Source organism: Simochromis diagramma, unplaced genomic scaffold (assembly GCF_900408965.1).
Source record: "Simochromis diagramma unplaced genomic scaffold, fSimDia1.1 OVJJ01000344.1, whole genome shotgun sequence".
Lineage (NCBI taxonomy): Eukaryota > Metazoa > Chordata > Actinopteri > Cichliformes > Cichlidae > Simochromis > Simochromis diagramma.
This window is the reverse complement of record NW_024387375.1, coordinates 7,599,697-7,622,093: the sequence shown is the minus strand read 5'-3', so window position 1 is coordinate 7,622,093 and position 22,397 is coordinate 7,599,697. Positions and strand designations below refer to the sequence as shown.

Genomic DNA, 22,397 nt, shown 5'->3' with positions numbered 1-22,397 from the left:
CATCATCGCTGGCCCACCTGGCTGCCGGCGCAGGAGCAGCTGGGAAATTTACTTTGCCTGCCAAGACTCAACAACAAATATTATTGCACGAGGCAACCGCATCATATTCTGGAAATAGGGTAGGTTAACTGAACTGTCATGTGAAATGGTTTCAAGTTTTCAGAAATTACCAAAATGTGATCAAATTAAACTCGTACAGTTAACGCGCTCTGGGTGGAACGCTTCTTAGCTCGAATCAGACTCATTTGGTCAAAACTGCTAAAGAAGCAAAAAGAAAACTATCTAGTTCTCTGACTTAAGGTTTGAAAGTAAAGTACTAATAAAGTGTAAACATTTGAAATTATATTCACCCTCTGGAGTTTGACTAGTACTAATTAAAGCCCAAAGTTGATGCAAATATTATTGTATAAGTTGCTTTTTTTTGTCTTTTAGAAGATAAAGAAAGAATGAGTACAGCCTCATTGTCATTCACTGCTACAGATGTGGAGGTCTGACGCATGGGTCGAGTATTTGATGTAAAAATAAAGCTTGATGAGTTTCTCCAAAGCATATTAATCATGTGCTCCAGCACAAACGCTGATTACCACTCGAGTCAGAGCTGATCGTTTATCATTTATCATTAGGTTATAAAACAATTCAGAAAACAAACCCCGTTTAGTGACTAGGCCGACTGATCGGTAAATAGACCGATGAAATGGTAAAGACGTAAAGATAGATGTGTAGATGTACACTCATCCTAAAAGGTTTTTGCCTGAGCAATAACTTAAGCCTCTTTTCCAACAGCACCTACTCAGCTTGACTGTACTTGACTCTGTTTGATTTTTAGGGTTTTCCAATCAGTGCAGGTACCTGGTACCAGGTACTTTTTTAGTACCTACTTGGCCAGGAAACATGAGAGCGACTTCTTCACAAAAGTCAAACCCGCCATCTTTGAAACCCAGCAATGAGAGGAAATAGCTACACACAAACCAACACTGCAATCCAGCGACACGGTGCAGATGTTTACCATGAGCTCAGCAGCAGGTGAAACCATTGCCTCGATGTCCTCCGTTGTTGTGTTGTGTTTGTGTCATATGCAAATGATGTCATGGGACATTCAGGCTGCCTTGCTATAATGACCCCACCCACGTTGAGGTGGTACTCAACTGTAATGGAAAATGATCGAATGTAATGGAAAGCGTCTCACATCATTGCCGTTTGCAGACATTTGATTATGCACAGCTCTCTTAAGGTCCCACCATAGCATTTCAATAAGGTTACTGCCTGGACTGGACCATTGTGGCACATAGATTCTTTTCTGTTGTAGATTTGCTGGTGTCCTGTTGCATGACCCCATTCAGTTGTCAGACAGATGTCCTCATATTTGACTCTAGAATGCCTTGGGCATACAGACTGCAAGGCCCCCAGGTCCTGTGGCTGCAAGAAAACCAACCCCAAATCATCACCCCCTCAATCACTAAGGCTACATGGCTGCCAGTTGACCTGAGGTGTGTGTGTGCTGATACCCTGTGTTTGTGGCTCTGTGTATTATGGCTAAACATCTCTACTTTGGTCTCATTTGTCCAAAGGACAATTTTCAGCAGTCTTATGGTTTCTTCAGATGAGAGGGAGAAGACACTTTTCTCCCAGCAGCCCTGGAGGCCTGTAAATTCTGATATGTAGCTCTTGGGTTTTTTGCTGCTTCTCTGAACACTGCATAGTCTAACCCAAGGGTGAATTTGCAGGGATGTCCACAAGATTGTTAACACAAACTTGAATGCTCCACACCAACAAACACAGAGGTGCTTACTGATAATCAGTTAATTGAGTGCACTTGATTGGTAGGGCCCTGCTGCGACTTCTTAATTCATATGGAAGCAACGGGGACAACAAGGGCAACAGGTAAGTAGATTATTAGTAGTTACAGTCATGTTGTTACTTGCGTTGAAACTGTGCTTCTGTTATCTGCAAGACAGATAGATGGATGGATGGATGGATAGCAGCAAACTGTTCTAATGTGTGAAATTCCTGCCAGAGAAATTCAATTTGTGACAGTGATTGGCTGTAGAGTGTTGTGCCCCTAAGGAACTGATGATCACATGTTTGGGGATCTTCAGTGCAGCCACAGGACTGAGGGTGCGATGGGTGCCACTGGGTAAGGAAAGACGGAGGAAGCAGGGTAGAGAAATGGAGGCCGGTGGCTGTGCATATTATGCCTCATTGCTCTCTATTTCCCAACAGCGTTGGCTGATGCGTGACATTCTTTTTTCTTTCAGGTTGCATTTTAAATGAATGACCTCTCCCTAATGCACATTCATTGGCGAGACACAGTGTGGGCATCGTAGACAATGCTGCTGCTATTCTATTTTTACAAAACAAAAGACCTGAAGTATCAACTTGTCATGTGCATACTGGTAAATATTCGTCTAAAACTGCGTGTGTAGGTGTGACTGTATGTGTGGGCAGCGGGCCACCTTGCTTATCTCTGCCAAGGCCCTAGCACCTCTGGTGTCTGCCTGGCTGAGGCAGCCCCAACCCAAAAGCATGTGGGAGGTGTTATTCAACAAATCAAACAACCCCCCCCCCCCCCAACCTGTCTAACACCTTGCTTTTTCCCATCACCATAACTATAAAGCAGGGTCTTTATAATGCTTCTCGTTGAAATTATCACATTAGGCTTGATAGTATCCATCCTTCTGCTTGACTGGACTAGTGCCAGTCTAACAAAAGGGGACATGAGGAAACACAGACAAGGTTAAAAAATGCAGATGGGCCACAGTGTCTGACTGTTTCATGGGTTGCCTGGATAAGATTGCCCTCACACTCAGATGGGAACTCAATCTCTGCTTTCAAGGAGATCTTTTCAACTAAAAGGGTCAAAAGATTTGAAGCGCTGTGAAATACGGTGAAGTCTCGTCTCTGTACTATCAAATCTGTCCCTACCTTATCAGTGGCAAAGCAGAGTAACAACAACTACTTAAAATGCTGTAGGTAAGAAAGGGAACAGGAGACATTGGCTGTCAAGATGAAATGTAAAATACTGAGTCCTGGCATCCAAAATAGGGAATACATAATAAGGGAAGATGATAGACTTTAAGTCCATTGGCTGAATAATAACAGTAATAGACAATAAGAGGAATAGAATAAAAGAATTATTGCTGCTGTATTTCAAAAATACTGAGCTGGTTTAGACATTGTTTTTTTTCTCATTGTTTTGATATGCCTGCTTTAGAATTCCAGCTACAGTATTAAAATATGATCCACAGGTCATGCATGTGTGTACATTTATGATCTGTTTATTAAACGAACACTTGCCTTTGCACTGGCAAACCATGCCATATGTATATGTATTTCTTGCCCAGCACCGAAGTGTTTATGGATAAAAATACCCATTTCATTTTTAAAGGAAATGTCATGTCCCTGTATGCATGTATAAAATTTGACACACTATCACATATAAGCCATTTCATACACAGTCAGAACCTTTTAACTGTATTACGCACATTACTCAGTTTCCTACATGAACCACACTGCAGTGCCTGTTGCAAAACATCAGTGTACAAAACTATAAACTATACTTGTGTGTCTCATGTGAGAGGTGCTATCTTTGTAAATATTCTAAAGCCCAAAGTTACCAGGCTGCTACCATAAAAGCAAACATGACAACAGACAGATTCTCAAAACTTTTGCTGCTTGTGTGATGATGTTTGCCTTTGAATCCTTTCTGCCTCACATACAACCAAGATTTGTACCTGGGAGATCACCCACAGCTTTTTAATGCTGGTGACGGCTTGGCCCCACTGGGCATTTGGAGATGGAGCTGATGGATGGGAGGGTACAGTGGGATATCAATTTGCTTGAATAAACTTCCCCCCAGCAAGTCTTGAATTTGAAACAGTGTTTTTGTTTTTCCCTGCTTTACCAAACACTTGGCCAGGGGTTCTTTATCGGGCAGACATAAGTAGACAAATTTTATGAATTTCAAATTCATTTTAATATTCAGACATTTTTTCCAAAGATAAAATGTACTGGGGTGACAGTTTTGATTATAGGATTTATGGCTATCCAAACTTTTTGAACAGGTTTTAAAATGAGACTCTGGAGAATAACAGTGAACTTTAATATGATTGGTCAGCAGACAGAAAAGGACAAGAGTCAGTGTTCTGCATTTTCCCATTTCTGACAAATAGATTAAAAAAGACTGCTTACGCTGTAGAAAATTAAGAGCCATATAACAAGACTGGTTATAAAAGAAACTTATGCTAAAACCTCTTTATGGGGTTTTAAAAATTCCTCTTTTCAGGAACAAACAGTTGCTGCAAGTCAGATATTAGAGATCTGAGGCCTAATGCTTTCAAATTTGGTAATCCTTCAGATGAAGCATCAAAAAGCTCTGCTATAACATCTTCAGCCCCTGAATAATAGATATAGAACATAGCTCAAATGCACCAGAAGCTGTGTTATCCATTCATTAACAGACCACATTCAACGCTGCTAAAAGCTTTTCATCACTTACATTTGATTACTGACTCTTTTTATTCTTTGTAATCCCTGTAAATGTCCTTAATCTATTAGGAACTATATGAAATGATGTACCCATACACTGAATTGCCCACGGAGACTACTTTTCGAGACTGTGTGAGGTGGCTCAGGGTAAAGTATGGACCTAAATACCTGCTTATGTATGTAGTTTGTTTTAAAAAGATTGCTGTCTACTTCCAGTGCAGACTGTTTTCATGGTTCTGGGTCTTGGACCTTGATTCTGTTTGATTTTTAGTTCACTTTCATACTTCATACTTGAACATGATTTTGTATTCTGAGTCTTAAGCTCTTAGTTTCAGCTTAGATTTTTCTTATAGTTTTTGTCGACCATGTGTTGTCTCCAGCTTTACTTCCTGTCTTTTACCTTAATTGTGTTCAGCTATGGTTAGTTTCACTCCTGTTTTCAATTCCCTTGGTACCTCATGTGTATTTACAGTATAGCTTCAGTTTGCATATTGTGCATCTGTTCTGTCATTCCTAGTGTTCCCTATGTGATTTCCCTACTTTATTCCTGGAATCCCAAGTGTTTGAGTTTATCCTTTGGATTTGAGACTGTTTTCCCTCAGTTTTTGGATTCATTTCTTTTGATTTTTTTTTTTTAAAAAAAAATTTAATCAGAGTCAATAATAGCTCTGCTACTTCCACATGCTCCCAGCCTATATTTGGTGTAACGTGCTACTGTAATCCCACAACATTTTTCAGTAGTTAGGTAATGTAACACATTACTGTTGTAAATTTAGCGATAAATACAGTAGTTACAGTTATGTTGTTATGTGCGTTGCAACGGTGCTTCAGTTATCTGCAAGGTGGGCAGATAGAAAAAACAGATAGATAGACAGATAGAAAAATCTAGCTATGTTTCCCCCTAAACTTTGCTTCTTTTCTTCCTCAGCACTTGAGTTAATCACTTGATTTCCGTTCCTATGCAGGAAGAAGGAAAATAACAAGTGGTCTACAGCTTTTGAGGAGTGGAGATATGGTCATTAAGTTTATTTTTACTGCACAAAAGACCGTGATGGTGAAATCCAAACTGCACCCAAGGCAAACACCTACATAACACCGCTAACAGAACTTCGGCTGGTTTTCAACTTTGCTTTGAGTTCTCGGTTTTGTATTCGTCCACAAAGAAAGATCACGTTTAGCCTCAGGTTTATATTGTTAACTGGTAATTTTGTAACAGTTACATTTCAGATAATTTTTTTTAATTGATCCATATGACATTAGTATTGGCATATATATAGCCATGTTTCTAAAACTAACAATAAAAAGAGCAGGAGCTAAGCTGACTTTAAAGGTGACATCTGTGGTTACCTAAATTTATTTCCCACAAAAATATGATTGTTTCACCTTCAAAGAGGCACGCCTAGTATTTACTTTTGTCCTCTGGAACCTCAACCTTTTGCAAGTAGGATAATGGAGAGTGTTTGCTCCAAGAGATGTCAGCTGAACAAGCGTTATCACAGCTCCCTGCTGCACAATCCAGCTCCAGTTGCCTTACTGCTATAAAGACAACTGAAACATTTGCCCAAAGTACTGCTCTACTGGGAACAGGACTGTGCCGGAGCGCTTTGTGTTCAGCAATAACATTTATATTATAGCCAGTGTATATCTAAAGAGCAAATCTGTGTGGGTCACTAAAGAAATAATAAGAAAACTGTGTATAAATCTTTTTAACCAATCTCACGAACATTTTACCACCGCTAGGAAGTGCTAGTGTTAGCTGAACCTAAACCTATTTAATCTAAAGAAAGCTAATTTCAGCATCAGATCTGTGTGATGGAGGTACTTTACCTGCCTTAGGCCGTCCTTGCTGTTCTGCATGATCCTCAGGGCGTAGTTAGACCGCTGTCCTTTGCTGTTGAATTCAATGTGCCCTGTTAGACCTTCCAATTCTACCTATCCAACAAAGAGACGGCACACATGTTAAAAGATATCCCGTCTGCTTCCCTCTCGGCGGTACCTATTGTGAATATGACTTGAGGTTACTTTACTGCTGCTGTCTCTGTATGAGCCGCCTGAGCACCATTTGTCATATTTAAAATAAGAATATGGAGACAAGCTGGTAACAGCTTCAATTTAGGGCAAAAAAGAAGAGTGATTAGTTGTGTCTTCTTTCTCAGAGTGAGAAAGACAAATGGTCTGATATCGAACACGTGTCACATTTAAGTATTTCAGTCACTTACAGTCATTTCGCCCTAACAGGAAAACACATTTTATTCCCTGACAGCACATCTTTATCTCTCCTCCTCCACTGTGTCTCAGTATAATGTAGAGATGAGATAAACTGACCTAGTCGATAGGGAGCATATCGTTAAAGAAGAAGACAGCACGAACATTATCTGCTGTCGGTAAAAATATCTAGACTTTAAAATATCCAATTAGCATGCAAAGAAAGATAGAAGAAAAGCAGTAATGAAGAGCTCAACAAGTATTATCGGACAAGCTACTTTTTGGGGACAGCCTCAGTGACTTCCAGGAGTTTCTGATGCTTGTCAAGAGTTGACGAAACAAAATTTGTGAGCTTTAGAGTTTTGGCAGTACTTCTCAATGTATTACAAAACTGTCATATGTTTACTGACAGCAGATAAAAGTGAATATTAGAGGTGCTGGTACATGAATTTTGTTAAATTATTGGACAGAGCCATCTAGCTGACTGATGACCGTACCAATGCCCTTTCCTAACTCTAGGAAAGAAAAAAATCCAGATTTTTCCAAAATTTTCAAGCATTTCTTGAAACTAAGCTTGGACAGTCTTGTAATCTCAATCATTCTCCAGCAGAAGCAGCCTTACCATCCTCAGGTAATTCATGAGGCTGGTGCCGTGCTCCCAGATCTTGGAGGACTTGCAGGAGAGCTGAGTGGCTCCGACGTTCTGGCTACGGTTCAACTCCTGGACCGCCGCCACCACAGCGTATACCGCATCAAAGAGCAAAGCTGACGAGAGCTGCAGAGGCAGAGGGAAGGAGGCAGGTGAATGTATTATGCATACTCACACACACACACACACACACACACACACACACACACACACACACACACACACACAAAGCTGCAAAAACCCAAAGCACACAAACTACAAGCGTAACATATCAGCGGTTAGTGGTTAGCGAGGGGTTAACCCATCCCTCGTGTGGCAACAAGATTATTCCATTAGATCATTAGAAAGACTCTGATCTGCTGACAGCGTTGAAAATCATCTCTCTCTCCCTCCATCTCTCGGAGAGACTCTGTCCTTCCTGCTCTTATCCCCAATGAAGCTGGCACACCCTGACCATTCCAATTACTGCCTGCCTCTCTCAGTCTGGGCCAAAAAACAGTGGGAGAAGCAGCTTTTCCTCTCATCTCCTCTGTACAAACAGCCTCAAAGTCACCGCAACAGCATCCTGCTATGTACGTTTTATTAAAATGCACGCTGCTTTGCATTAGATTCTCAGTAAAATCCCAAGCCTCAGTGCTGTACATCTGTGTAATGGAACTACAGATTAAACTGATGCTGATAGAAGGCTGAGGGGGATGGTGCTGCGCAGTAAATCTGGGAGGCCAAACAGAACTAAACAGCCATTAAACAGCACAACTCTGATGCATTACACAGCCTTGAATTGACTAATGCTTTTGGCAAATTAAAGGCACCGTTCACCTTGGTATTGCCTCCTACATTTTACATCTTTCAAAAAATAAAATTAAATAAAAATTAAACAATGCACAAACCTTTTCTTGTGAGTTGTTTCACAATTATATTATTTTTACTATCTACACCTATCCTCCCACCCTCCAAAAAACTAAAAAGCTAACACTGCAGATCACCTGATGGGGATGTAATTAATGTATCAATGATCATCTTGTCATGCTGTTACAAGCACCATCATCTGTAGAGTGATATGATTGGATGGCGTGGTTCAGCAGCATCATTCCAAATATAAAGAATTAAAGTTGAGTTTGGGGTGAGCTGGCTCTTTGAGACTGTGAGGATATTACAGCGTCAGGTTTATGCTGTTTAAGTTCGACTTATCTTTGTGGTGGGAACCAAGGCCAGGCTGCTAAGTCAACATGACAATGTGAATGTATTACACTCGTATCTATAAATATCTTCAATTTTGTGAGCCTTTACTTTACAGGAGGAGACTTTAGTGCTGCAATTGTGTACAGAAGACAATATTGTTGCTACACATACTGATGTTTCCTCAGTTCGTCTCCATTTATATTGTTGTACAAGGAACTGTACTGTGAATTTGATGTAAAGCTAATAATATGTTGGCATTTACCCATCTGTGTATTTTTGGGGCGCCGTTTGTAAAGTGAAACATGCTGAAATTAACGGCAACATTTTTCCACATTTAGCGCGAAACCTTACAAAAACGTGTTTTCAAGTCATTTTTAAAAAAATATTTAGTAAATTTGTAACTTTTCATATTTAAAACACAATCTTAAATGTTAAATCTAAATATTATATTTAAATCTAAATCATGAATTTTTTCCTTTTTTTTTGTAATTTCCCAATGCAAATGATGACTTCAGACCTAAAGGAACAAACTTGGTCTTGATTTCTAAACCTGTAAATATTGAAGTGGGGTTTTATAGTCTACCTCGGTACCTAACAGTCCAACTCATGAATGCTGTTTTGACAGTTTGGACCTGTAGGCTTCTTCTAGTTATACTCTGTTTGTATATAAATGAGCTGCACTCTCTAATGAAAAATTCTATGTGCGGTTACTTTAATCAATACTGATGTGAGACTATAAATATCAATTGCGAGATGTTTGAATGCAGCACAATTTGTCTCCCACGAAACCTTCTTCTCTTATAAACTTTCATCCTATCTGCCTACATTTCCTCAGATGATGTGGTGCGAGCCTTTATCTTTAAATGCATCAGTGCAATCTAACACACATATAGGTGAGCGGCTGCATTTGTTTTTTATAAGAGAACGTTTAAAAAGACAGCATATTACGCATGTGCATGTTTAAATGGGTTAATCACGTTCTTGCTCCCATCAGCCTTTAGTCTCTCTGGTTATTAGCTAATTAGCCACAAGTCCTAATTGCTGCAAGCTTAGTGAGTATCCGAGTGACCCACTGCACACAGAAGCATTTTTAATGTTAGTTCAAACTGTTCTTAACCTATTTCACCATCCAATTTGTGTGAAGCAAAAACAGAGAGATGGGTGTTTGTTTCATTTTTTAATGTCTCTTCACTTCAAACAGAAGGGATTCATTCATTAATCTGACTTTACTCAATATCTGGCTCCTAATGAAGCCCCCGAGCAAACAGAAATCTGCAGTAGTGGCAGTCTTTTTGCACTCAGGTGGGTTATTCTTATTAAAAAAACATTTACAAGGATCAAAACAAATCTGCATTACAGCTTTTCTCAATATTGAGAATATATTGAATTCAGATATATAAATTACATCACTTTTTAATATTGTCTTTAAGGTTTTTTTTTGTTTAAGATGTAAAAATACATGAAATTATTTAATTCAGTTAAACTTTATTTACATAATCCCAATTAACAACAACTGTTACCTCAAGGGGCTTTATGATATAGGCTACAAAACCCTACAATGTTAAACCAAGCAAAAAGAACAACAATCAGGTAACCCTGTATGAGCAAGCAGTTAGCAACAGTGGGAAGAAAAAACTCCCCTTTAACAGGAAGAAACCTCTTTGTTTTACTTCAAAGCTAATAAATGATGAAAATCAAAACTTTGATTTGTTATATCAACAGTGTAATGTGATGTATATTCATCTTTTGCCGGTAAAAAATTCTGCATTAAGCTTTTGTTGTTTTTTTTTGCTATTATCCAAGAGCAGAAGTTTAGTCTAATAGCTGGTGCACTTGCACTACTTACTCTGAGAAGTTGCTTTTAATGAGAGACACTATTGAGCAAATGTGGGAGAGTGTCTAGCTTTAAGAGGGATTACTGGGTATTCAGAGAATAGTCATAAATTTTAGTCTCATAAACAGGCGCTAAACCACAAACAGATAGCGCTCATGTTTGTGCAGAGCATTTACAACACTGTATTTAGTGAGTCTGATGTAAAGAAAACTCGATAAGCCATGTCGTAAAATATGTCAGAGTGTAGTAATAATAATAATAGTACGACATGTTCAAGCATGTGCGTCGCTATTTTGTGGCCCTGCTGAGCCGGCATGAGATTTAAACAAATCTGCAATCACCTTCAGTTTACACATACGCAACAAGGCTTTTTTTGTAGTCACTCATTCACACAGGTAGTGCACACTATTTTAAATGTTGAGCTACAGAGACCATTTAGATGAGAACAGTGGCTGATTTAAGGGGGGATGCTGTGAAGGTAAGTAGCTTTTCCTGTGTGCATTTCTTCTGAAGAAAATTCAACAAGGAAGATGCCATTCTAAAGGTAATAAGGAGGGCGCCAAATGCTGCTAATGAGCTGTCTGGGAAACAACAATGGCCTACAGCAACACCTGAAATTACAGCACTTACCTGAGTAAATGCTATCCCTGTATATTTCTCCTAGTATTTTGGAGGTTTCTGCGACTTCAGTGTTTTAATTGGTGAGTTTGTGATAGAGAAGTATGCTGGAACAACTAATTATCTTTTAATTTGGACTGAATTATTCTTCCTGTAACTTCGGTCTTCACTGTAAATAACGTCATGTATTTGTGTTGCGTGAACTAACCGGTGTGCCGGCGAAGGGTGCGTGGTCACAGTTCTCTTGCCAGGAGCGGTTGAGGCTTAGCGCAAAATCCTGGAAGAAGGGATGAGTTTTGTTGAAGACGGAAAAACCAACTATGTTGACTCGCTGGTCCGCCACGTCGTCCAGTCGGAGTAAAGAGAATTCCTATAGGGAGAAAAGAGAGTAAGGCACAAGATTATGGGCTCCGCTTAGCCATGAGCTGTCATACCCTGCTACAGTCTACCATAATCTGTTTAAATTACACCAATGATATATTGAATTATTGTCAAGGTAAAAAAGGGCATCTGTTCACTCAACAATTTTACATCCGATTTAATCTGTCCGATTCACATTTCATTAACTACAATTATTCCGGTTGATTGGCATGAGAAAGCTGCAGCAATTTGTTCAGAGCCACAATTTTACCGAGCAGCGCTGCACAACACCCATGGATTTTTTCTCCCACTGGCTGTAAAAATGTACAGGTATGACTGCCAGACTGCAAAGCTAATGGGTTACAATTAGAGAGACAGACAGACAGACAGACAGACAGAGAAAGACTCGGGGAAAACAACAAAGGTCACAGAGACCAATAATTGAGATAGAAATCCATGACATATTGAAATCATCCAGGTTGGGAGGAGAGGAAAACACAAGTCGTTTGTTATTTGGCTCTTTTGCTCCAGGGACAAGTTGTTTTCCCGCTGCCTGGGGAATACGAGACAGGGGGCAGGGTGAGACGGAGCTGAGGGAGAACAGGGGGGAGAGAGGAGGTGGGGGCGTGACTGAGGATGGATGTCTCCTGAAGGTTAATAGAGGTGTCAAAACCCAGTACCCCACCTCAGGTGGCAGCCTTCACCTTCCAGCCCTTTGTGCCATCTAACTTGTGACAGCCAGACCAAGCCCAGTCTACCTCTGTGCCTGCCATCAAGACAAGTATGAAGATAAGAGAAGTTTGAGGGGATGGTGAGTGGGTGCGGCAGCATGTGACACTGGGAACAAATGACCATATGGTTTCTGTAGAAATGGTAAATACTCTGCAAGTAAATAGAAATAAAAGAGCAAAATATGTATGTAAATGCAAGAAGGCAACAGCAGTGGGCAAACAATTACGTGCCAATCAAAAATAATGATAAAAGCTGCTAACTATATCCCTTGAGGCAACCTCCTGCTATGTAGTAACTCAGCTCATGTGTGGCATCAGGATTTGGTAAAAATCTTCTTAAAAAACAAACAAGCATAAATAAACAAATAAATGAAAAAACAAAAAGTTTTATGGGCTCCCGGAGATATCAAAGCTTACAAATTCTGAAGCGCAGAATAACAGCAAAATGAAAAATGGGAAAATGGATGAGAGGGGATTAGGAAAATCAGATAATGGACGTTCAGACAAAAAAAAGAGTGAATAGGCCAGTGAATTAAATAACTGATAAGAAGGTAGGTGGAAAAAAGCTCTTAGACCAAGAGAAGAACCAGCATGAATCACTTCACTCTGAAGACACTGGTGGTTGACTGCAATGACAAAGACACACTTCAGGGAAGGAAGACGGAGTCTATTTAACCTTTAAGTGGAAGGCTGATTATTCCTATTACCAACCTTCCATGAACCAGGAAATCCCAAATGTTTTGTTATGCTGGTGTACGGAAGAGGCGGATGATAAAAACAAGCAACACTGATAAACACTGATAATAAAAGTGAGAGCTTAACTCTTTAGAGGGTGAACCATGAATAACAATGTTCTGAAACATCTTTATTTCTACCTCCTGACAAATAAAACTCATTACATGTACGTCATCTTACATTTTTTTCATTTCTACAGCTGGAGAAAAAAAAAAAATCAGACTGATGATGTTAAAGTTCAGTCTCGGGCAGCAGAAATCATAACTGTGAGCAACAGCTTCCATAAAGTTTAACTGTAGTAGGGAATCATTCTCGTTAGGAATATGATAAGATGGTTTATCAGGTATATACCGATCAGCTGCTCATTAACACAAATAGCTATCAACCAATCACATGGCAGGAATTCAGTGCATTTACATATATGTAGACCAGGTCAGGATGACCTGCAGAAGTTAAAAATAAGGATCAAAATGGGGGAAGATGGGTCATTTAAGTGACTTTGAATGTTGCTGGTGCCAGACAAGCTGGTATTTCAGAAAGTGCTGGGATTTTCCAACATAATCATGTCCAGGGTTTGCAAAGTAAGGCCAGAGAAAGAGGAAATATCCTGTGGTGGAAACTCACTGGGTGAAAGTGGTTGATTCCAGAGGTCAGCTGAAAGGAAGGTAACTAAAATAGTGACTCCTTAGAATCACAGTATGCAGAAGAGCATCTCTGAACATACAACACATCAAACCTGGCAGCAGATGGGATACAGCAGCAGAAGACCACATAGGGTGGTAAATGGCCTGTATTTGTATAGCGCTTTACTTAGTCCCTAAGGACCCCAAAGCGCTTTACACAACCAGTCATCCACCCATTCACACACTGGTGATGGCAAGCTACATTGTAGCCACAGCCACCCTGGGGCGCACTGACAGAGGCAAAGCTGCCGGACACTGGCGCCACCGGGCCCTCTGACCACCACCAGTAGGCAACGGGTGAAGTGTCTTGCCCAAGGACACAACGACCGAGACTGTCGGAGCCGGGGCTCGAACCGGCAACCTTCCGATTACAAGGCGAACTCCCAACTCGATCGCCCTTGTGCCACAACAATTTACATGGACTCACTAAAACTGGACAACAGAAGCTTCGATAAACGTTGCCTGGCCTGATGGAAGAATCAGCATTTGAATTCTGATGGCTGCTTCCTGCAAAAAAACATGACTTTAAAAAGCTCAGATCATCTCAAACGACTTTCTCGAACATGAAAATAAGCTCACTTTACTGAAACGGCCTCCACAGTCGCCTGATCTAACAGAGCACCTTTTGGATGAACAGAACCTGGAAATTCATGGATGCGCAGCTGACAAATGTGCAGCAGTCGTGTGCTGCTGCCACGTCGATATGGACCAAAACCTTTGACGAATGTTTTCAGCACCTTGTTGAATCTATACCATGAAAGTGGATGGATATGGACTATAACAATATTTAGAGAGTTTGACTTCTCCTTCAAGAAATACAGCTTTTTCAAATGTTTGTTTACAAAACTACACGGTGAAATAACATAAGCGGAGGAGATAGCAGGGCGTTGTTTGGCTGTTGTGTGCGGTGAAGTGTTTGTTGAATGATTTTGTTAACACACTAACTGAAGACAGCTCCTGCAGTTTGTGTTTACAGTCCTGCATTTCCATCACTATGCAAGCACACTTTATTTGCTTAATTCCACCCTGACTGGATTGTTATTCATCCTGGCCCAGTATGACTTTCAAGTTGCAGAGCGTGAAACACATTTAAAATCGCCTTATTAGAGGATGTAGCACTGAAGTTTAAGGGGCTTCTAGCTGCTCTTGAACTTCAGGAGACAATCCTGTTAATGAGTAGAATAATGGTCTAATGGTCTTGTTAGGAAAGAGACTGCCTGATCTTTAGTATCTATTGAATTTCAAAACATTTAACTCAGAGAAATTATTAGCCTGGCTCTCATAAGTTTGCGTTTGACTTTTGAATACATACAATGTAAAATGGTCATACTGTAAAAGTGGATTTAATTGCAAGGCTGGAACTAAATATATAGTCCTGCAAGTCCAGGGGAAGAAGAGGAGAGCTAAGACAGGGATTACATGTTCCTCCGCAAAGCCTGAGGAATACTTAATCCCTGTCTCAAGTTTAACATTGCATGTAATCATGGCAGGAGAAAAGTCTCCTTTGAACCTATTCTTTATTTATTCATTCATTAATATCTTTAGAAACGTAAAAATTTTTTTAAAGCCGCAGCATTATCGATTCCCATGCATTCCATTAAATACATGGGCTTTTCTTCCATCTTCAGCAGGCCCTTTTGGGGCCTCATAAGCCTTTGGGGACTGTCCATATAATTACTGGTTAAGTGTACTTTAATAGATCATTAGAGTCAGAGCTGTGCAAACGAGCCTATCATTAAACATGCCCCTCAAGGGTTCCTGATTGCATGCATGTGCATACACACGCACAAAAACAAACTGGAGAGCGCATGAGCATGCCCACACACAGGAAAATGAAATCCCTATAATTGAGCAGCAAACACACACGTAGTCACTGAAGACCAAGGTCACAAAAATATCCCGAGGCAGTGTCTGAAGAAAACTGGTGTGCAGCATTTGTGGGCTTTCAGGGCACAGACGCTGACACTTTGCACATGCAAATTCAAACACACAGACACACGGGGAGTTGTGATCCCATGACTTCAGAGGACATTACACAGGCTTGCCTAACGTAACCCCGAGCCGTTATTGATTTATATTATGGGTTTTCTCCCCATAACACATGTTTTTGGATACGTGTTACGGGGACGCACAAGCACACACTAAAGCCCTGCACGCGAGCACATCTTGCATGGCAAATAGTTGGTGTGAAATGGGCAGTGCTTAGCATTTGGTTCCCAGCAGTGGGAGAACAAAAAAGGCAGAGCTGGAGGGTAGAGGAGAGCAGTAGAGAAACCAACTGTCACCACCGAGGGGGTGAAAAGGCCGGCCGAACAGAATGATGATGAGGAGCAAAGAGAGAGAGAAAAAGAGCGAGAGAGCTAGAGGTTGAATCAATGGAGAGGGAAGAAGGTGAGAGATTAGTTGGCACAAGTGAGAGCTTAAAATGCACTGGCGGGAGAGAGAGAGCGACAGAGCGAAGATGAGAAGGAGGGGGGGGGGGTGCGAGGGTGTAAGAGTGCAAGGGAATGACAGCCTGGCCGAGGGCCCCTGACACCGGCTGTCACCTGGAGATCAATCAGCAGTCGGGACCCGAGCCAACCAACCAAAAACTGTTGCTTCACCTCCTCAATTCTCACCCTTTTCCCTCTGAAAACCCTCCCAATCTAGTCGCCCCTGTCTTATCTACCCTTTATGTGCAACTCCTTTTTTATTCTCTCAGTTTCTCTTTCATCATTTTAGATGGTTTTTCATATCCTTTGGCTTTCAACGATTCTTCTTTCTCTTCTTTTTTGGTCTTTTCACATAACTGGACCATTCATACATGCACATATGCACACACACACACACACACCTGCAAAAATACCCAAATGTGTGACCACTCAGTGTTCATAACAATGAAGTCAGCGAATAATGAGATCCCAGGAGGGTTGACGGTGCTTATAGGTGGACACCCTGTCAAGAATCCTACTCCTCCTTCTCTGCCATCCGTGTCCATGCACAGACATATTCCTTTGCAATGAAAGCTTGTATGAAACCGATAAGTGAATACGGAATTGGATCAAAAACTTCTTTAAGTCAGTCAGCATCCTTCAGGTCCTCTCTCATTTATCACATCTCCCTAAACGGAACAGAAACGCTGAGATTATATCGATTCTTTAGGCACCAGGGATCTCCGCTGATTTGGGATGCATCTCTGCTGCACGTGGTACAACACCGTGTTACTGAAACGCCGATATCTCTACCAGAAATGTGAAGTTGTTAGATAAGCCTTTCAAATGCAAGTTTGGCTATATAGAGACTTTTGTATGCATGCTGTGCAGGGAATGTTAAGAAATGAGTGCTGCTCCAATATTGTCACTTTTTTTCAGATGCTGAATAACAAAGGTCTCAGCATTTCAATGAGCTGGAGTCATCTGAACATTTTGTCTGTTTGAAAAACTTCTTAAAAGAAGTTAAAAGTGGCATTAAAATTAATGGAGTTTGCTGAAGTTGAGAAGTACCGGTCACTGGCAGCAGACAGGAATGCAGCAATAATGGCAAATGAGTCAGAACAATGAATCGCAGTCACACGTTCACTGACTCACCGGCTTCTACATAAATTAAATGAGTTTTAAGGACTGTCGCACAAGTAGATTAAATGTTTCGACTCTTACTAAGCAGAAATACAGTCTGAATAAATAATTTTTGGCTGTTTGAGAGCAACACAACATCACACTGAAACACTGGCAACCAGTAAAGTTGATGTTTCAAATCTGCTATCAAACAGAAAATCTTCACATCCTGTAGAAGGATAAAATCAGGATTTTTACCCCCCTTATTTGTGTCACCTTTATGAATGGAGACAGTTTTTCTGTCCTGAAATATTACCTCAAAACTTCATGGTCAACCAGAAAAGTTAACGAAAACTCAAAATTTTATGTGTCAAATGACTTGATATGGTATTCAGAAAAAATTGGGAAGTTCAGAAACAATTCATTTGTGTGTTTTTTCTTTCTTTTTGTTTGTTTCTCAAATTTTTATTTCATCCAAGAATCATCCATTTGCAGCAATTTTAGCTTTGCATGCCTTTGGCTCACTAGCCGTCATTTTGTTGCAGTAATCTGCCAATGTTTACTTTTTTTTGCAGAGGGAAAATTGCTCCAGTCAAGCAGCATGCACAGGGTATGGCACTGCACTAGAAAGCAGACTGATAGCCTTTCTTGTTTTTGATCCCACTTATCAGAGACTGTGCCAAAGCATATGGACTGGAGGGGCAACCAACCTTGACAAGGGGGTATTTGGCTCAGCTCACTTTGCTATTTCATTAACAACAAATTCAAGCACAGACAACCGACTTTAAACCACATCAATGAACTGGTAATGAATTACAACCATACACACATAGCACACTCTCACACTCTATCCTTGACATATTTCCAGTTTTTTTTTGTAGTTTTTGAGTGAGATCATCCTTTAAAACTAGCTGCACAACCTGAAGAATGACTTTGTTACTTCTCAAAATCTGACTTGCTTAGGCCCAAACAAAATCAGGGTCCTCCTCCTCCTCAGTCATGCTTATGCTATTGTGTTCATCACCATTATGCTATAAATTATCTGACAGCAACAGGTAACATTATTCTTGAAATAGCAGAGACTATGTTTAATGTGGCAATAACAACAAACATGGAGTTACCTGGTTATCAAGTAGTAATATTCAAACTACCAGCTTCTACTTTCTTCCACTATGCTAGCTATGCTAACTGCTAGTCCCCTGATTCTGACTCCTAGCTGTGTGTACTTGACTCAGTCACATCAGGTCAACAAAGCTGGATGCACTAGGTAATTAAAGTTTCCTGTCATGTGATGCTAGTGGAAGTTATGTTGTTTAAATGCCTCTCCCTGACACTTAAGGTGAGACCATTAGCACTTACCAGCTATTTAGCACAATATTTTATTCATTATTTTCTTCTCCATTCAAAACTATCTTGGGTATTTTTCCCCCTTCTTCTTCTCTTTTGTCCTTTCTTTTTCAGCTCCCAGAAGGTTCACTACTCCTCTTTATTAAGTGGCTTTTTTGTTGACATTAGCTTTGTTTAAACAGACCATTTGCAATGGGTGCTAGTAGAATAAGGTCGGTCTCCCTCAGGGAGCTCAGGTCTATCCCCCTATGCAAACTTTGAACATTGCCGCTCCCGTAGTTTGTCAACTTTCAGGGCCCCCCACTGGTTTGGAGGCCAAGCAGTTACCTGCCTTACCTGGCTGCAAGCAACACCTCTTGCTGGCCCCTGTGGCCTGCACACAAGTCTGCCTCTTACCTCTCTTACCTGATACAATGACTAAAACACTCCCCAACTACCACATTTCTCACATCTTTATGTCTCTCAAATGTTTCTCTCTTTGACCAAAACACTTCAAATTCATATTTGTCTGTTCATGATACTAATTTCCACGATTCCTTTCTCTAATTTCTGCATTTACTCATCTTAATCTTTTCTTCTTCTTAGTAAGTCTCCGATTTGGCTTCTTAAGTTGACTCTTTACTGTTGAGACCAGTGTTTTGTGGGTAGAGCTGAATAAAGACACTGGTTTATGACCTGTGAGGTGTCTCTTTCTCAGGACAGAGACTGTGATGTGCTTGTACTATTGCGCAGGTGGGCATCGGGACATTCCACTTCTCATTCTGTCTGGTTAGAGGCGGTTTTACGTTGTCTGTGAAGGGAGCAGTAACAAATCAAATTTTTTGGCTTTCATTCCTTGGAACAAGAATACTGTGAGAGTTTGAGAAGAAGGGTGCTTTTTTAAACTTCTCAATTGTATTGCTTCTTCAACCAGCAATTGGACCAGCAATTCAAAGACTTTTTCTAATGATGATTTCACTTTCTAACATGATGAACTTGCACTAAGTCACACAATGTGCCACTGGAGTGAAAGCTGAGTACATTTTGCATTAAATCATATGACTAATAATAGATGAGTCATTAACTGTATTTCACAACATTTTTGATCCGTTTCTATCAAAACATCCTGGACAGGTCATCAACTTAAAACAGCACCACAAGCATTAACAGGCTTGATCTGATCTCATAAGTTAAGCAGGCAGCTTTATGGCAACACCGTCCAGATCAGTAGAGTGTATGTTTAGCCTTTTAGCTAGCTCAAAAGCTAGCTTCCAGTGTGACTGCTCTGCTTTGTGATGAGGAAGCCAGTTTGAGGAAAAAAAAGATTTAACAGACCCAAAAAGTTCAGACTAAGAGTTGAGGTATGAGGGCAGCTGCGGAGCAGTGTCATATATCTCTCTGGGTCTTTTATAAAGACCTCTTTTTATACACTGTTAGTTAAAAATGTTGATCAGTGCAGTTTCAAGTAGGCACGTGGCATATACCAAAGTTTCTCCGATTCTAAAGGCTTCATTTTTTCTGCTCTGCAAAACGCAGATGAAGTCAGAGCTGTCAGCAGTGATAATCATCTCTGACAATTTTTAAAAAAAGAAAGACAAGTCCTCTCCACCCCTTATCCAGCGTGGTATCGCTGTGAAAGAGAAAACAGACTCCAGTAGGCTATGATTGAGTAACATTCCTGCAAATTGCATATTGATTTTCCTAATGATAAAGTGCTAATTAATGACTTCCCTCCTGCCACTCTGGACAAAGGCTACAACATGCTCAAACCTTTAGGCCTGAGTCTGGTCGTCGCTCTGTGATGAAATCCATTTCTAGTGGTGTACTGATTATTCTCTATAAGCTGGACTCTTCATGTGGTGTTTTTGGCAGTAAGTCACGCTCGTATCAGTTACCATGTAAATTTAGGCTGAGCTCTAAAGCCTCCTGCTTAATTACGGTGTTCTCAGTGAGAGCGGGACAGGCGGAGAGGAGGCGGCGAGAGGCGTCGTGATCGAATGATGCATGTCATGAATACGGACTTGTTATGCACCTGAAATGTAATAGCAAAATTGGATAATTGATTTATTGAATTATTTGTTCACGAAATACTGGTGCTGCTGCAGGGTTGGACATGAAAACTGTAATTGTAGCTCTTCCAATTACTCACTAGTTGCGGTGACAACGTTGCTCACTGAATGCGGATGGACTGGATCCAAGTCATTTCTCTTGCACGGGGCACTAACATGTCACTTACATCATTTCTAGCAGCCACCTAGTTTAATTCACTGTGAGATGACCATGAAATTAACATACCATATATCTTGGTGTAGAAAGCTGGGGTTGATACATGAGCTTTGTTTCAAAGCTTCTAATAGCTGCATACATCAAAACAATCTGGCAGCATTCCTGCAGAGTGTTGAAAACAAATGGGCAATTTTATTCCATTATTCATAGAATTATGTCTGACCTGCAACAGTAACATCTTATTTGTGAGCCAGAGACCTTATGCCCTGAATAATTCTTGGACTGGCGGAGGCCAAAAACACCATGAATATTGCAGGCACCAGCATATGTTTAGAATGTGAAACAGTCTATCTCTTCTCGGTAATCGAATTCATTTGAACCCCAGCAGAATTTCTAAAGGAACAAAAAGCACATAAAATGAAACAAAACAAACCCTATAAAGTTTTAGAAATAATCCCTTCAAATTACTTATGAACGTTTCTTTTAATTGCAGAGTTTCACCTCCAAAGTGCTGGAGACTCGGCAGTGAGTGGCTGAATTACTGGCCCAGGAAAGGGGGGGAAAACAGGAGGAGAGCAGCAGATAATGGAGATGAGACTCCATCTAAGCTCTGTTCATATCAGCGAGGCCTGGAGTGTTTCACATCGATCACCTGAGTGTTTGCCATCAAGCCCAAGCAACCCTCAGCTTTGGGACCAGACGTTCCACTATGCGTTAGAAGATTCACGGCAGGAGAGGAGCACACTTTTAAAAAATGCTGGTATGGCTAAATGGTTACGAATGACGTCTAACACTTTATGTTGAGATTTGTTTTAGCTCACTGTAACCAACACACAGAATTTTCTGCTCTCTAGACAAAACGATATTTAACCATATTTAATCTGCTATAGCTCAGTGCTATAGTGGCTGAATTGATGGTGACGGGGGCTCCCTGTGATCTTTTGTGCCATAAAGCGGGAGATTTTTCTGCCAAGTTCACATTTGCTTTTGCATAAGCATTCTGTTTCTGTTTTATATCTAATTTTCTGCTTCATTATATTGCATGGCGCTCTCTGGCTTCAATGCAAGATATATTAGTAATCCCCTGTAGCTGCTTTCTGTCCTCAGTGGCCATCAGTGCAGATTCTGTGTGAAACTGCTTTTATTTCCTTGGTTTACTGTGTTTGGGGAGCTTTTCTTCAGCTTTCTCACTGTAATTTAGAGCGCGAGCATCTTCCTATAAATTCTTTGCGCTACTCTCGGCTCAGTCAAAAAAAACAAAAAAACAAAAACCACGCTGCCAAATCTGCAACCAATTTAATTGGATCAGCAGGCTGATGGGAACGCTGTTAAGCTGTTAAGCATACAGTATACACAGGCATTACAAACAGCTCAAACTGAAATGAAAGCCATCTGGTTTAGGAAGTCATATTCATACTGCGATAGCAATACAGATAAAATGAGTTAAATTCCCAAATCAGCTCTAGCACAGGATCTTAAGATTACCATCTCCTTAGAAGAGTCACTTTTAGGTGCATCTTCTAAAGCACATAATGCTAAGATTAATAACGTATAAGTGTTCGCATCCATCAAGGCAATTTTAACTGCCTATTTAAGGTTCTGGGGGTGGGGGCTGGAGCCTACCCCAACAGCTTTACGGGAAAAGGTGGGGTAGACCCTGGACATCTCAGAGCTAGCACAGACAACCATTCAGGTTCACATTTAATCAGCAGAAACATCAATGAATCTAATGTGGAAGGAAGCAAGAGCACCTGGAGATGACCCACATATTCAAACTCCACAGAGAGCTGACCACCACACCACAGTGGCACTCTATAAGAGGTTTATACT

The 22,397-nt window shown here is 40.6% G+C and overlaps 1 protein-coding gene across 4 annotated transcripts in view; it reads right to left on the bottom strand.

Annotated features, from left to right (window-relative positions):
* The window catches only part of grik4 (glutamate receptor, ionotropic, kainate 4), a 330,883-nt gene that overhangs the window by 48,584 nt on the left and 259,902 nt on the right, over window positions 1-22,397 (bottom strand). For all 4 annotated transcript variants that reach the window (XM_040008873.1, XM_040008871.1, XM_040008872.1 and 1 more), the window contains 3 exons: window positions 11,182-11,343; window positions 7,313-7,465; window positions 6,313-6,417 (listed from right to left, as the gene is read on the bottom strand). In XM_040008873.1, the coding sequence (XP_039864807.1) occupies window positions 6,313-6,417; window positions 7,313-7,465; window positions 11,182-11,343 (420 nt within the window). The remainder of the gene's footprint in view (window positions 1-6,312; window positions 6,418-7,312; window positions 7,466-11,181; window positions 11,344-22,397) is intronic.